The sequence below is a fragment of the Rhinatrema bivittatum genome, chromosome 12 (assembly GCF_901001135.1).
Source record: "Rhinatrema bivittatum chromosome 12, aRhiBiv1.1, whole genome shotgun sequence".
NCBI lineage: Eukaryota > Metazoa > Chordata > Amphibia > Gymnophiona > Rhinatrematidae > Rhinatrema > Rhinatrema bivittatum.
Window position 1 is genome coordinate 53,642,397 of NC_042626.1, and position 16,246 is coordinate 53,658,642.

Here is a 16,246-nt window from a genome sequence, read left to right on the forward strand (position 1 = left end):
ACCTTTGTTTCATGATTTACGCCTGCTAAAAGCAGACGTAAATCTGCGCGTGCCGGCCGGCTGCCCCGCTCCGTGTTCCGGTCCGGAGGCCGCGGCCACGCCCCCGGGCCGAAACCACGCCCGCGTCGCTGCTCCCAAAACGCCGCGTCACGCCCCTTTTAAAAAACCCCGGGGCTCTGTGCGTGCCGGCGGCCTATGCAAAATAGGTGCGCCGGCACGCGCAGGGCATTAAAATCCGCTCCTAAGTGAACTTAATAGCAGGTAATGGACTTCTTCTGTAAGAACTTATCCAATCCTTTTTTAAACACAGCTACACTAACTGCACTAACCACATCCTCTGGCAACAAATTCCAGAGTTTAATTGTGCGTTGAGTAAAAAAGAACTTTCTCCAATTAGTTTTAAATGTGCCCCATGCTAACTTCATGGAGTGCCCCCTAGACTTTCTATTATCCGAAAGAGTAAATAACCGATTCACATCTACCTGTTCTAGACCTCTCATGATTTTAAACACCTCTATCATATCCCCCCTCAGTCGTCTCTTCTCCAAGCTGAAAAGTCCTAACCTCTTTAGTCTTTCCTCATAGGGGAGCTGTTCCATTCCCCTTATCATTTTGGTAGCCCTTCTCTGTACCTTCTCCATCACAATTATATCTTTTTTGAGATGCGGCGACCAGAATTGTACACAATATTCAAGGTGCGGTCTTGGGAGCTGGATCTGGGAGAGGGTTTGAGGGCGGAGGATTGGGATTCCATCTATTTTACCGCTAGTAAATGTTCCATTTTGGCAAACCTCCAAGCAAATTGTTATAAGATGTTGTTTTGTTGGCGCCTAACGCCATTTAAAATTCATCATATGTATTCCTCAGTGAGCAATCTATGTTGGAGGAACTGGGGGAATATAGGTACATACATACATGCTTGGTGGCAATGCACACTGATCTAGGCTTGCTGGCGCCAGATTACTGATTGGATATCCACAATATTGAAGGCAGAAAACATATTTGATGCATGCTGCTACACCTTGTTGGGACCCCCAGTAGTAGGTATCCCAAAATGTCATCAGCGTCTTTGTTAACAAATGTTTATAGCCAGGCGGTGTGAGATTGGCTTACTATGGAAGCGTACGGAGATTCCTTCTTTTCAAAGCACAGTGAGTCACACTTATTATCATTTAGCCCATCTTACGGCTTTACGCCATAATTGTTTAAAGTCCTTCCAGACCATTTGGGATCCCTTTGTTCAATGGAGATGATCCCAGGGATTGGATATTACTTGAGTTTTTCTTTCACTGATGTATCTGTAGTGCCATTCTGGCAACATTATTTGGTTTTCTCAGGTTACTCTTATTTTCATCATACTTGATGTGTTATTCTGCCTGAGCAGTACTGCCCCTATTAGTATATTGAATTATATATATAATTTGTTGTTGTGCTTATGTTCCTGTTTTTGTTTTGCTGGGTCATGTTCTCATATTTAATTTTCTTTGGGGGTGGGTGGGTCTGGGATTTCTATTTCTATTGGGGAAAACATTTATGGATGATTGTTCGTTACAGCCTTTGGCTATTGTCTTATTTCTGTGTTGGTCTCCAATGTGAAAAACTTTCAATTTAAAGAAAAAAAAAAAATCCAAAAGATTGTCTGCTATGGTATAATCCAGATTTTCCTGAGCAATTTAATACACAAATCTTTAACGAGTGGAGAAAGTTAGTGTGTGATAGGGTCAGTCCAATGAATACAAAAGGAGAAATCCTTTCCGTTCATCAGCTGCAAAGTTTTGAAAATACTGCTAGGCTTCCAGTGTTCCAACACCTACAGCTTAAAGGCCTTCTACACAGTGTCCATTAAAAATTCCTTTAGTAGGGAACTCTCAGCATTTAAGCAATTGGCTCGAGGTCCCTGTGAGAGTAAAGGCCTTATTTCCAAGTTCTAGAACCTCCTGCTATCGCAAGAAAATGATGATACAAACAAGCAAGTAAAGAGGAAATGGAAAAGTATTTAGGGGAGGGGCTAGAAGATTCAAGCAGAGGGAGATTTTTTTTTTTTGCCAGCTTAAAAAGGGGAAATCCATATCTGTTACCACTCAGGGAAATGGATATAAAATCCTGTATCAATGGTATTACCCTCCCAGATAAATTCAAGAAGATGAGTCTAATGGGCCATAAGTGTTGACGAGAATATGGGGTACAGGTACTTTTTTTCCATATTTGATGGACATGCCCCAACATAAAAGTATATTGGTCAGAGACTCTTTCTTGGATTTATCACATCACAGGTATTACATTGCCTTTTGATCCTTTAGTTATATTATTGGGTGAGTCACAGGAGACTTTTCCTCCAGTTAAGAAGGGGTATATTGGTCTGTCAATGGAGATCGGCTTCTCCCTCTTTAATTGGATGGTTGTGACTACTTTGGCAGGTAAGGAATTCTATTGTACAACCTATCTATCCGCTGTGGGATTTTTATCCTAATGTGCCTAAGGGATTAATGCAATGTCATCCCAAGACATCTTATGAATTATCTGCCAATCCAAAGAAACTTCTCTCTCACTCTCAGTGGGCAAGAACTGGTGGCAATAAATCCCTTTCAAAAACAACAGGAATGCAAACTCCTCAAAACTCACCTGCCCAATCTCTCTTCTCTCTCAGGTCACTGCTGTACCTCCTTGCCTGGGTGAAAGGAATCACAGCAACCTTATCCTGACTTTCCACAGGCAGGGGTGAAAATCCTCCTGGGCATGACCAGGATCCAGAAGTAAATCTCTTCCTCCACTCTCACGAAACCCTCCCTTCCCCTGGATCAGGCAGTGGGACTTAAAACTGGGGACCACTGCAACTCCTTCCTGCTTCTTAAAACTCCAACTCAAATGGCCACCCGCCCACTGCTGCTTTTAAGGAGCCAACTGACCAATCTAGGCAAGCCTAAGGGATGATCAGTAAACTACTATCTCCTACCTAGTCCTAGCCTAGGGCTTAAGTTGGCAATTTAGCTGGTGAGGGCCCTAGAAGGTGCCTTACATATGGAAACTTCTTCCTGCTAGTACTGGATACTGGGATGTTTGGACATGTTTCTGCTTTTCCTTTGCCATGTTTAGTTTGCTGGGTTAATGAGATTCTGCCTTTCCAGAGCTGCCAAGGGAACCTAAGTTCCTGCCCAGTCCCAACTCTTTACCTTGCACCCCAGGGCACTGTGGAAGCCGTAGAACCCTGCTACTATTTCAAGCCATTCTAGTACAGCCCGGGAGAGGGGCATCAGCCTACTCTCCCAACAAAGATTCAATAAAACATCTGTGCCCTGCATCCCGCAGGGACACACAAAGTGGCCTGAACAGGGGTCACGTTGTCGTGACATAGCTGGCCGGAAGTGTTCCCAGGCCCTGAGCGTAGGATAGGAGGGGAGGGGGGACCACTGCCAGGTATGCTCCCAGAGGACTCCTACCGGGAAGAGGGAAGGGAGGCCGTGACCCTGGCAGGGAGGCTTCGGGGTTGCTCCCGGTTGCCCAAGCGGGACCCCGAGGCTCGTGGCTAACTAGGGGCAGGAACGCCTCACTGCTCATGTAAACGTGCTCCGCTGCCCGAAAACAAAGTCCTAAATGTGCAAGGTTAGCGAAGGCTGGGGTCCATCGCGAACGGTGCAGAGCACATCCGCTATCGCCCATCTCCAGACGACGTTGTCCATCGTGTCCGTGGCTTCAGCATGATCATACTCGGCCCTCAACCGGGCCCGCACCACACCTCGGAAAAAGGTTACGCAGTCTTCCGGGGTGTCCCCATCCAACGCCACAGTCCTGGTCTTATAGATGACGTGTTTTGCGGTGGCTAATATGGAGTTGGCAAGGTGGTCCCTGGCCCTCAGCCTCTTGTTCCGTGATGCGGTGCAGCCGTAAAGAAACAGATGAGCGCTGAATTGTAGCCAGAAGCGCAGGAGGAGGGTCTTCAGTTCCGCGAGGAAGGGTGTTAGCCGAGGACAGCGCAGGAATACACCCTCCTCCTGCACCCCTGATATGCGCCAGCAGGCTGCGTGGAACCCTGCTGCCCCCATTTGATACCAACACTACAGGTACCAGAATGCAAGCAGGCTGGTGGGGCCAAACAATAGAGGTGACCTAAATTCTCTCTCCAGACAAGAGATTACTTGACAGCTCGCTTCACCCTGGTGTCATGGTTTCTTGTCTGGTTAGGTCTGGCCCTGGTATGTTTGGCTATTAGCATATTAGTGGGGTGAGGCTGCTCTTGGACAAGAGGATGCAATAGTCCCTCCACCTCCCAAACACTTCAGGGACTGGCAGTCGGAGCCATGTCTGGGCTGTGCATATCATTGCTTTTAATGTTATCAGCCTTGTCCTATAATTAGAAAACAAGGAAATGAGGAAAAAGGTGCAAATGCATCCATTTGTAGGCTTTTCTGTGCTTTTCTTAACCCTGGCCCCCTGGAGTTTGTTTTCTTCTTTTGTTCTATTTAAATTGCTTCCTTTGTTTTATTTTCAGAAAGGTTCATATTATGTGTGTTTGATCTAGGCTTATCAGAAAGCTCCTTGTCACAGGGATAGGCTGAGCCAGTCCTAGTTTTATGCCCAATTGCCTCTATGGCCCTGCTGTTTTGTTTTTTTCTTAGAGAAATGAGAACTCTAATTTCCAAAAGCAATGGGGAGAAAGAAATAAGAAATTGCCATGCTGGGTCAGACCAAGGGTCCATCAAGCCCAGCATCCTGTTTCCAACAGTGGCCAATCCAGGACACGAGAAGATCCTTTAACCAGGACTGGCTCAGCTCGTTTCTTGCCTGACATGGAGCTTTATGATAACCCGAGCTGGCTCCAGTTTGCCCTCCCTGAAACTGAAAACCATTAGAGGGACTGAGATTCCTGAAGGTCAATCAAAGATTGCTCTGTAATATAAATCACACTACTTTTATCACATATTATTCTGAAAATTTCCACTAGCCCCTCGTGGCCTTACTTACAGTGGAAAAGTATTGCTTAGAAAGTATTGCCTAGCGAGAGGCTGCAGTGGCGATTTAACCTTAAACAGTTTCACCTGAGGACAAGATGTGCAGCAGGGCCAATGTCCACATGCACTTATTAATTATAAACAAATTATAGTTATCGATTTTGTAAAAACTATTACTCACTAAAAATACAAAAGTAACTCCGAGTGAGCTACAACATAATATAACAGTGACATACCAATTGTTATCATTACACTGAATGTATCTCAACGTCAGACAAACCATGAGTATCCCAGTGACTTGCCACTAGATGGCGAAGTTGCACTATTTGAAGAACAAAAGGAAAAACAAACAAAATTTTACGCTCTAACACTATCCACCATCACATAAACCTCTGAAAAATATTGAATACATACACAGGATATATCCCCCCCCCCCCCCCGCCCTCCAAGAAAAATCTTTCACTACAGTACAGAATCCCTGGGGAAACCTTTCAGCCCCCTGACGATACAGTTCTCAAATCAAACCACCAGAGGGTACAAAATATCAAGCTTATGCCACGACCGGGCGACCAACTGTGCACCCAATGAATGAATGTGATTTAATTACAACACAAACACACATACATAGGCATGTGTATAAAATGCTCACATTAAAAAGTAAATTGTCATAACGCAAACTCCTTTCCATAGCTTAGTATAATCTGCAAACTGCAGTGCTCAGTTGGCTTTAATTGTATTTTTATATTGTCTAATCCAGCCAGGGATGCATTAGACGGGGGAATGCAAATCAGCCAGGTTCTGACACGGCCTTTAAAATAGAAAATTAAACCCCCGCATTCCAAAGCCCGTCGCTCGGGATCAGCTGGAGGGGCCGCCTTCGCTGCTCGTAGAACGGTGCCCTGGAAAATGGGCGGGGCCAAGCAGCGGGCGACGTCACGGGGCTGGAACAGCGTTTTAGAGCCTGATCGCTGGCTGGCTCGCATTCTGTTCCTGGGAGCTGCAGCTAGGCGGAGGGATCTTTTGGTACTGCTGGGGGCTATGAATGGGACCCTTTCTGGTTTTTATTCCCTTGCACAGGGTAGCAGTGCTGTAAGAGGTAAGAGCAGGTTTTATTCCATCTGATCAGCCAGTTCTCACTTTCCGCCTCCCTTAAAGGGGAGAGGAACTCGATTTTGAGAGGTTTGCAAAAAGTGTATTTTTTTTAATGTTTGCTCTGATAGCAGCACAGATCCAGGAGTCTTTGCTGGTCTGGTAGTGGGGGGATAATTATTCAGCTCTCTATGCCTCCAGTGAGCTATAATCTTAGGTTTAACAGAGAATTCCTGCAGGCTTAGGAGGCTGGAGCAGCTCCGACTTCTGGGGCTGCCTTAGCAGTGAACTTGCTCTAACTTGATTCTATGTTTTCATATTGACTTTGTAGTTTACTAACTTTAAAAACAAAATTCAAACAGGTAATTAAAATACTGCTTCTCTAACTTTAAATAATTGTTAGGCTATCAACCCGAATTTTACAATTGTCCGTAAAGCTAATTAACCCTGATAAATTTATGCGTTTTTGTTGTTTTAATATGTGAAAGGATTAGTTTATATTGATCTGTGTTAACCAAACATCCGCACACTGGTAATTTGATTTTATAGGCTCAAGGGTTGGGAGCAAATGGTTTTGCGAGAGGGGGGTGGTCACTAGCCAGAATTTTCATGTGTCTATTTTGTTTCATTGCTCCTTTTTTTTGGGGGGGGGGGGGGTGCTTTTTTTTTTTTTTTTTTTTGCTAAACCTTTATACACTTTTTTCCCGTGAGAAGTATGTCAATCTACTGAGGGATTGGGCTGCTTCTTTTGTAATATGCACAGCCTGCTGGTAACTGGGAAGTGTTGATTTAAGTGTGTGGGGTGGTGGGTTGGTTTTTTTTTTTTGGGGGGGTTGTATGGCTGAGCACCCAAATCCGATGCAAAAGAGACCTGAGTAAATCCTGCAGATTTATTTGGAGAAGGGGGAGGGCGAGCGCGCGAGAGAGAACAAAGCCATACACACAAAAAAATATAATGGGATTCCTTTTTAGACATTCTGGCCCACACCCAGCCCTTATGAACTAGTGAGTTCACATCTGTAACCAAGAACACTTCTAAACATCTGCAGTAACCTCCTTACTTGGGCTGACCCTGGCGTGCTGGCTTTTGGTGCCACTGATGGCTTGCAGATACGCATGAGCCGAGCTCAATAGGCAGGGGAGGTTCCGTCCCCGAAGAGCTTGTGTGGGAGAAATGCAGGCAGAGCTGCCAGTGAAGAGGGTGGAACCCTTGTGGAGAAGGGTAGATCACAACAGGCAGTGGCCTTACGGAGCCGCTACTTGCACAAAAGAGACCGCATATTTTGGAGACATGGTACCATTTGAAACTGGAGTAGTGCCAGCAGTGGAGGTTACAACCCTGCTCGATTCCTACCAGCTACCTCATAGTCATTTATAACTAAATTACTTTACATCTAAAAAATAGTAGCCAGAGTGGGCGGAGTGCAAGGAGAAGAATGTCCAGAATTCATGAGAATAGTCCCTATATCAATGAGCTTATAATGCAGTATTCCAGTTTTGCATGCGTTTGGCACTGATTAAAATGTTTTGTTGGGATGGTTTGACCCTAGCTCTGGTGTTTATATTTTAATAGATCGAGTGCTGGTGTTAAGTCACATTCCTCCTGCTACCCCCCCCCCCCCCCCCCCCCCAATCTTGTATCTTGTGAGACATCACACAGGTTTCTGTTTCCCCTCCAGCTGTCACGGTCCTTTGTCTCTCTCCACACCAGATGTTCCTTAAGTGTGACTTCTTATATTTATTTCCCTTGCCAGATGAGCTGCATGTGGTGTCCCAGGATCCCTTCTGGTTGCTGAGATGTCGTCTTCTTTTTTGAAGTCCGTGTGAACATCCTGTGTCACTGAGGATCCTTCCTGCCCACTCACCTGGGAAATCCTGTCAGCAGCCATTTCCTGAAGGCAAAGCAAGTGAACCAAGTGTGGGAAAAGAATTTTGGAGCAACTCCGGTGCCATGGGGAACCACCTCGCTGAGATGGCTGTCAATCCCACGTTTCTTCCTCACTTCCCTACTCTCCATGTCGTGGTCATTGGGCTGGACTCCGCTGGGAAGACTTCCTTGCTCTACAGACTGAAATTCAAGGAGTTTGTGAACAGTGTCCCAACCAAGGGCTTCAATATGGAGAAGATCAAGGTGCCGGTCGGGAACTCGCGGGTCATTACCTTTCAGGTCTGGGATGTGGGGGGCCAGGAGAAGCTGCGGCCCCTGTGGAAGTCGTACACGCGGCGGACGGACGGGATGGTGTTTGTGGTGGACTCGGCGGAGGCCGAGCGCATGGAGGAGGCCAGGGTCGAGCTGCACAAGATCACGCGGACTTCGGAAAACCAAGGCGTGCCCGTCCTGGTCCTGGCCAACAAGCAGGACCTGCCCGTGGCCCTGTCCGTGGCAGAGGTGGAGAAGCTGCTGGCCCTCCACGAGCTGGGCTCCGCCACCCTGCACGCCATCCAAGGCTGCAGCGCGGCGGATGGGCTGGGCCTCCACCAGGGCCTGGAGAAGCTGTACGAGATGGTCATTAAGAGGAAGAAGATGGTCCGAAGCAGCAAGAAAAAGCGATGAAGAGCTTCCTGGCGAAATGCAACGTGGAAAAAGGAACAAGGGGAAAAAAAATGAAGCTCATCGGAACATAGCAAAGATCCCAGCAAAACCAAGGACTATAATGAAGATTAGTTTTGGGGGGGATATTTTGTTTTAGATGCTGGTACAGACTTCAAGCTCTGGGCTTTGTTTCATTCTACAGTAAGCTGCCCATAAAGCTATTGACACTTCTGTGGAACTCTACACCTGGTTTGATGAACTGAGACTTTTTTTTTTTTTTTGGCTCTGTATATTTAAAAAAAAGAGAAAAAATTGCTGACTCGCTAGAGGCTGATGCTTCATTGGTCTCATGTTGATAAGAGTTCTTCTACACTACAGCCTCTTAACTGTGCTAGGTCTCTGGGCAGAAGGAGACAGACACACAAGCAGGGGCAGACGAGAAGGTCTATGGAAGATAAGAACGCTAAGGTTGACAGTCAACAAGGGTAGGGTTGGGGTGGGTTTTTTTTTTTGTTTTGTTTTTTTAACTAGTGTCATTAAAATATACTCCAGATGATACTAGATGCGTAATTGCAATAGACACTGTTATAGTGGTGCTGTTCCAGGTTTCTGGATGTCCAAATGCACGCTGTCCTACAGGCACAAGTTCCTGGGGTTTTTGTCCCCTATCCTCCTTTTTTCAATGTTTTTTTTTTTTTTTCTATTTACAAGCCACGTGTGTTCAGGATTTTTTTTTCCCCCTAGAACTGCACCTAACTTATTGATAGTAAATAAAATAAGCTTGGCTTGAATCTGGTCTGATCTCTGTTCAGAGGCTGTCAGTGTTCTGCGGGGGGGGGGGGGGGGGGGGGGGGGGGGGGGGTTTAACTTCAAAATGTTGAATAAAAGTTTTTTTTTTAAATTGCTGTTCTTGCTTCCTGAGTTTTTCATACATCCAAAACCCTGTATTTTTCTCTCTAAAACAGTACTTTTGAGTTTCTGGTACCCACAAAGCACCTTGACCCTTTTGGTGTGAGGGTATCAATCACCCGAGAGGAAATGGATCTAGGTCAGTTCATTTAACCAGACTGTGAGTACTGCAGGATCTTGAATGAATAGATCTGATAAGGAAATGGAGCTGTGGTCAGAATGGCTGACTGATGGAACCCCACTGCTGTTAAAATTTAACATTTTTAAAATGTTCTCAATGCCAACAGCAAACCAGGCAGAGCACTATTTGTACAGCACTATGGCTTTTTTTTTTTTTTTTTTTTTGCTGGGGTCTTGATCGCAGGATTTGACTATATTGTGCTTCAGCCAGCTACCCCTCAGGGCTCATTTGAAAAAAGGGGGTGTGTAGAACACTCCCCCCCCCCCCCCCCCCCCCCGAAAAGCAGTTGCTGTTAAAGTGATACAGGGTTGGAGGTTTATTCTCTATAACCATAATTCCAGCTTCACAAAGGATTATGTGATCGAGTGAAGAGACATTCTAATTCGGTGCTCTAGAAATCTCCCCCCCGGGTTCTGCACGCTTGCTTTTATTAAAGCATTGGCACGCCTGCTGAGGCTTAAACCTCTCAAAATGGTTTGTACTTGTACAATTTTTGAGACGATTTGCAGAAGAACTAGGAGCTGGAGCCTGAGCTGGTGTTGCTTCACCTTCTGGTATTATTGGCATCTCGTCAGGTTGCGCAGGATTTTCTTGGTGGCTCCTATCTAACCCGGAAAGTAATTTGACTCCAGCAAGTAAGGGGGAAGGCCTTAGGTGGAAAAGCACAGATCTGTTCCTCCTTTTGGCCTAAACTAAAATCTCCTGTCTGCTGGAATGGAACGGATGTGTGTACGATTGACGTCAGACTTGTACATTTTCACATGGCTGATCTTCCATGTCTGTTTTACTAGGGAGGGTACCTGCTGCTAGCTAATGCCAGGTGGTTGAGCATAGACTGTGCCAGGCCTGACTTCACCCCCTGTTGCATCTCTCTGGTCTTGTAGGTCTGTTCTTACTTTAGTGAAATGCCTATTAGGCATAGAGTCAGACAGAACTAGGGCTGCTTTAGCCTGTCTTTGCTGTCTTTGACCTGGAGGCAGCTGGTGGGAGTTGCTGCTGTACTAACCAGTGACACCACTTTCATTGGGTTCTTAGTAGATTTACTTTTTGTGAAAGTGTCTTGACGTCCCCCACTCTACCCAAAAAAAAAAAAATTGTGCTGACTAAGATTAGTGCCAATCTCAAAGGCGTGAGTGATTTCAGTCCTGGTTTTGCCACATTGCATTTATGGAGTTGTAGTTCCAGGTTATCTAAGGACAGGAACTGGCTCCCTTGACCAAACGGGTGAAGTGATCTCTGAAACGCAAGGGCCCTGGCCCCTCGTCGAGGGCTGCCTTTCCCTGCTAAATTTGAACCCGCCTGCTTTAAGACTAACATAAACTAGGGCTTTAAGGGACTAAGGCATACAAGACACCAACTAGCCAAGGGCATCTCTGACACCGGACTGTGGTTTTGGTTGAGTGGCTATTTACTTATATCCTGCTTCTATCGCAGCAAGGCCTTGGAGAGAGGCTTCCAGTCCTACACACTGCATGCCCCCCAATCCCACCACACACACAGAAGGCATGAGCTACAGGGGGACCATGCCAGATACTTCCACACGCAGGCTGCTGGGCTTTTCTCTTGCATAGGTGTGGGCTGAGCCTGCTCCGGCATGGCTATTGCGCTGCATGAAGTCGAATCCCCACGCTGCTGGAACTCTCCTTCCCAGGAGATTTAAGGCCCTCCTCTCTTCCTAGTGCATAAGAGTACAATTCTTGCTTCCCCCCCCCCAGTTTTGGAGGGCAACAGACTGTTACAATATGGATGGCAAGAAGACTAAAGGGGGGGGGGGGGGTAGGGTCTCCATGCTTGCCTTGTTAACAGACTTCTGATGGCGATGGGTGAGATTCCTTGCAAAACAGACTTGGGGCCTCCAGGCACGGAGGAGGACTGCCTCCCCTTCCAAGCTCACCAGTGCCACTCTAATCAGTGCCTTTTTGTGTACAGATATTAGACTACTTTCTTCCATAACCATGTGTGGAGCATCTTTGTATCTCGCTTTCAAATCAGCAGATGCTAATTTGGCGGCATTCACGTCTCCTAGCAATGTCTTCATTTATATTCCTTGGAAGGGGGGGGATTCTACTCCCATTACCACTGTGGATTAATTGCACACAATTATATGGCAACCATGCTATGGTAGTTGTAGTTTCATAATTGCAGCGTAAAGCTATTAAATCGGCACTTATTCCTGGCAGCTGGGAGTGTGAAGCCTGAATCTGAGCTTCTTTGGATGGGGGGAGTGCCATGGCTGGTTAGGCTGAAAGCTGCTCTTTCTCCAAGCTAATGCCAAGTCCAATAAATTATTTTTTTAAAAATCATCTTTGTAAAATGACAAGTAGCAGGTGCCTAAACAATGGTGCGGTGGCCATACTGCTCTTCATCCCGTTCCACCTTGCTGAACCCTATGGCTGGAACAGCCTTCCTGAGTTGGTGGATCATGCTCCTTCTCTGGCCATTTTTAAGTGCCTGCCTTTTGTAATTTCAACCAGCTTTACATAATAAATTTATTTCCTGAACCCTCTTCCATACTTTTAGGTGTAGCTGTACAGTACTGTGTACATGGATGTGTGCTATAGCAATAAATAGCCACAGCTGAGGTGCTGGCTGAGTTTCTGAGGCCTGCAAGGGATTGACAAGCAGCTGGGCCACAGCTTGGCCCTGAGTTTTCAGACCGGCTTCTACCACTGACTCCTTGAGCTGAGTCACCTTGCCTTCCACTGCTGCCTGGGCCCCAATTCACAACACCGTGCTGGTCTTGGTTTGGGTTTTCCCATCAACAACTTTAAAACACCACCAATGCCAAATCAAGGCTTCTATCTAAGCTCTGGCAGCTCCTCTAGCTGAGCTAGGAGGGCATCTTTCTCACCTTTTGACTGATTGATTACAGTCACAATGATGTGCTAGCCCTTACCCTTAAAATCTTTATTACAGAAGCTGTGTATTTGAAGCCTGCTGAAGTAAATAGCAGCCTTTCCATGCCTGGTGGGACCTGAAACATCTTGTCTCTGGAAATGTGCCTGTAGGGAGGGCATAAAACCCATCATGGCTTCCCTCAGCTAGCCCTGGGTAAAGTACCTGGTCAGCATAAACTGAGAGAAAAACCACAGGGAACAGCAAACTGCAGCAGCCAGCACTGCGGAAGGCAGGCTGGGCCCGCCCGCAGGCTCGTCTCCCACAGAGGAATTCTTTCTAGTTGTGTCATAGCAATGTGGGCCCTAGGGGCTTCCCTCCCAGGGGGGAGGAGGGAGGGATACCTAACTGTTAATCATGGGAATGCCTTTGGCTGCTTATGAAACAGGTTTTGTCAAATACACTGTACATATGGATTTCAAATAGCTGGCTCTCTAGCAGATGTGCTGTGAGAATGTAGGGCATGAATGGGAGGGGAGCGACAGAATGCAATGTAGCAGCCAGTGCTCAAGAGGGGCAGCGAGATGGGTTTCTCTGCGTATCTGGTTCAGGGCTTGGGCCGCTGTCACCACAGAGGCTTCTACCAGAATTATGCAAGGAAGGTCCCGGGGAGGGAAGGCACATTTAGGTCAGAGGTCTGGGCGCTGCTTCTCCTGAAAGGGACATGATTAACTTAGACGCAGGATTATACACCACTTCCCGGGTCACCTGGCGAAGGCCACATGGAAAGTGTTGGAGCGATTCCCGGTTCTGAGAGCCCTCCAGGAAGGAACTCTGTCCTGCCTTCCTCCACTCCTGTGCGTACCTGTCTTAAACCCACAGGCTGGCATTAAGGGGGGGGGGGGGAGGTTCTCGTTGGGGTCGTCGTATGAAACTGGACAGAAAGAAAAAGCTTAGAAAGGATGTCAGAGGGCAGGGGACACCTAGAGCAAGTGGAGGCAACCGGAGCAAAATCATTGCCAGAATTCAAGCATGCGGGGGAGAGCAGAGATGGAGTAGGGTCTGTGGGTGGAGCAAGTGGCTCTGATCCGTCCATATCGTATTTAGGTTTCCATGTAGAATGCCTGGGACCTTTCTCCATCCTTCCACCCCCCCCTTTGTTCAACAGCCACAGTATGAATGGAGGGACCATGGCAGGTAGATTAAACCTTCTGTCCTCTCCCTGCAAAAGAGCAGCAGGGGACACTTCAGAACCAAAAAAAAAAAAATGCTGCAGGGTCCTGATCTTTCTTCTGCTACTGTGGGCGAATCGATCGCCAAACTGGAAAATCAAAAACGGTGCAGGCCTTTTCCTATCCAACTGTGAAAAATAAAGGGCGAGCGAACTGATGTCCCCAGCTAGACATGAATCCTTTGCGCAGAAAATGAGCCTGCTCCCTGCTCTGCCCGGCGATTTAACAATGACGGTGACAGAGGCTGAGAACAGGCGTAAAGAAATGCACCAGTCCAGCAGCGGTGGTGGAAACCAAAACCAGGGATGGAACTCAAACCCGCTTCTGACAGAGGCGGAGGGCGGCGGTGAGAGCAAGGGAGTGAGGTGACTGGAGCTGGAGTAAGGCGCGCAGTAAGCGGGGGGCCAACTGGACAGGCCATGCGAGTCCGGGGGGAGCTGACCCGCTGCCATGTGACTGTGCTTATAATCCCCAGTGCTTCTCCCAATGTGCAGCCAGCTCAGGGCTGGAGGAAAAGTGAAAGATTTCTAGTACGTTTGGGCAAGGAATGGAGAAAGTGAAAGGCTGGTTTAGGGAGGCGACCTGGGGGGGGGGGGGGGGGGGGGGGGGGCGAGGATTTGAACTTGCATCCCAGGAGTTTTTCGGATCCAGGTACTTTCTTGAAAATTCACTCGCTTCTTCTTTGTTCTGCCTTTAGATTTTGCAATTGTACTTTGTACTCAAACGATTGCTCAGCTGCAGTGCAATGAGTGTCACAATAATGTGAGATTCTGATCGCTGCCGAGGAAGCTTCACCCTGGTGTAATGGGAAGGAGTGGTTAGAGGCTCGAAGCAGACAAACCAGGGTTCAAATCTCATTCTCTCTCTCCCCCCCCCGGCACTCATTTTGACCTTGGGGAGGGGTCACATTATCTCCGGAAGCCAGTCAGTGGTAAGCTGTTGGAAGAAGGGGTTCGTAAGTCAATTGAAATAATGCGATTAGCGGCCTCAAGCATCATTTGGAAAGCTGGGCCAAAAATGAAATTCCGTGTTACAGCTGGTGCCTGCCTCAAGTGATGGCCAGTGCCAACTAATGATGTTGCCTGGTAAGTCCGTAGTACAACTGAACATAGACAATGTTTTTTGGTTTTGTTTTATTTTAAAGTGAGCAGATACGAGCTCAAAATGCGAGACCAGCTTAGACAGATGACCCGAAGGTCTTCTCTGAAAGAAAGGATTTGTTCTGGCTCTGGAGAACACCTTAGAAGTCCTTTGGACGCCTTCTTCCGGAAGGAAAGGAGCATGAGATTGCCCAGAGCTGCATTGTGCAATCCCAGGCTCCTTCACACCAAGGCCTCAGCTCCCAGGCCCTTTGTCTCCCTGCTGGTCACATCAAGGCTGTCAAGGCAAGGTGGTGGTGATGGTGTGTGTGTGTGTGAGGGGGGGGGGGGGGGGGGAGGAGAGTATCGAGGTGACCACCCAGGCCCTGCAGTCTGTGTGTGTGTGTGTGTGTGTGGGGAGGCTACTGTAGCCCTGCCCCTATGTCTGCTATGTTTATTTATTTATTTATAACTTTTATATACCGACATTCAAATGAATATCACATCGGTTCACATATGTCACTTCTTTGGGATCGCTGGGTTAGCAGCTCAGGCTAGGAGGTACAGGGCCCCTGCCTCCCTCACCCCTGCTCCTTTAAGAGATCAGGGGGGTCAGCCTTCCCTGATTCAATCTCTGGGGGGGGGGGGGGGGGGGGGGGAGGGGTGTGGTGGTGGAGGTGGAGAGTAAAGCTCATAATGCTCTGGCTGACTCACCCCAGGCCCCACCGAACACTGGTGCCAGGGGCTGTCTCATCTCCTCTTGCTCTCCATCCCCTCCAGCACTCGTTCAGGATCGCTGGAGACAACAGCAGGCTGCGCACGCCTCCTCCTTTCCGGCTTTAAACAGGATGTGCGGCTCCATGATTAAGAGCTCTAAACTGGGTCTCTCCAGGTGCGCAGGTATCGGGAATGCCCGCTGGAAGCATAAGCTCGAAAACCGATTACCAGGAGCTTAATGTGCGAGCTGCTTTGTGCCAGCCACCTGACTCCTGGCCAGTGAGGCCAAGCCGGTTCTGCCCTGTTACAGTTATAGATTTATGTTCCTATTTTTCCTAGAATACAAGTGGTACAGTTGGCCCATTCATACGCAAACAAGCTGGAGGTGAAACTCTTTTCTTGGACTAACTTCATGCTTTCCAGAGCTCTGCACCCTTCAGCGGGTCAGTGCAGAATGAGCTAAAAAACCAAACAAAACAGAATTGTCTGAATATACAAATAAATTGTAGGCTGGATTAATCCTGGGCTGCTGACGCAAACCAGAGACAGTGTTATAGCAATTGCCAGCCCAAACCTCTGGCATTCGATGCCTGAGAACCTAAGAATAACAAGTGCCAAAAAGAAATTTAAGAGTGAACTGAAAACATGGTTGTACAACAATGCCTACAACATAACATAAACCTTCAGCATGCTACAACTATTATAAACAAAAATGACATGACCTA

At 47.4% G+C, this 16,246-nt stretch overlaps 1 protein-coding gene across 1 annotated transcript; it reads left to right on the top strand.

The window, feature by feature from the left end:
- The first annotated feature begins 5,892 nt into the window (after window positions 1–5,892).
- On the top strand, window positions 5,893–9,401 carry ARL4D (ADP ribosylation factor like GTPase 4D). The gene is made up of 2 exons (XM_029574168.1): window positions 5,893–6,042; window positions 7,790–9,401. Exon 2 carries the CDS (start codon window positions 7,987–7,989, stop codon window positions 8,587–8,589), a length of 603 nt encoding a protein of 200 aa, XP_029430028.1. The 5' UTR covers window positions 5,893–6,042; window positions 7,790–7,986; the 3' UTR covers window positions 8,590–9,401.
- Window positions 9,402–16,246: the final 6,845 nt, after the last annotated feature.

Bases quoted from the DNA above. Each gene is read 5' to 3' on its own strand.
- ARL4D (XM_029574168.1), top strand. From the start codon at position 7,987: ATGGGGAACCACCTCGCTGAGATGGCTGTCAATCCCACGTTTCTTCCT.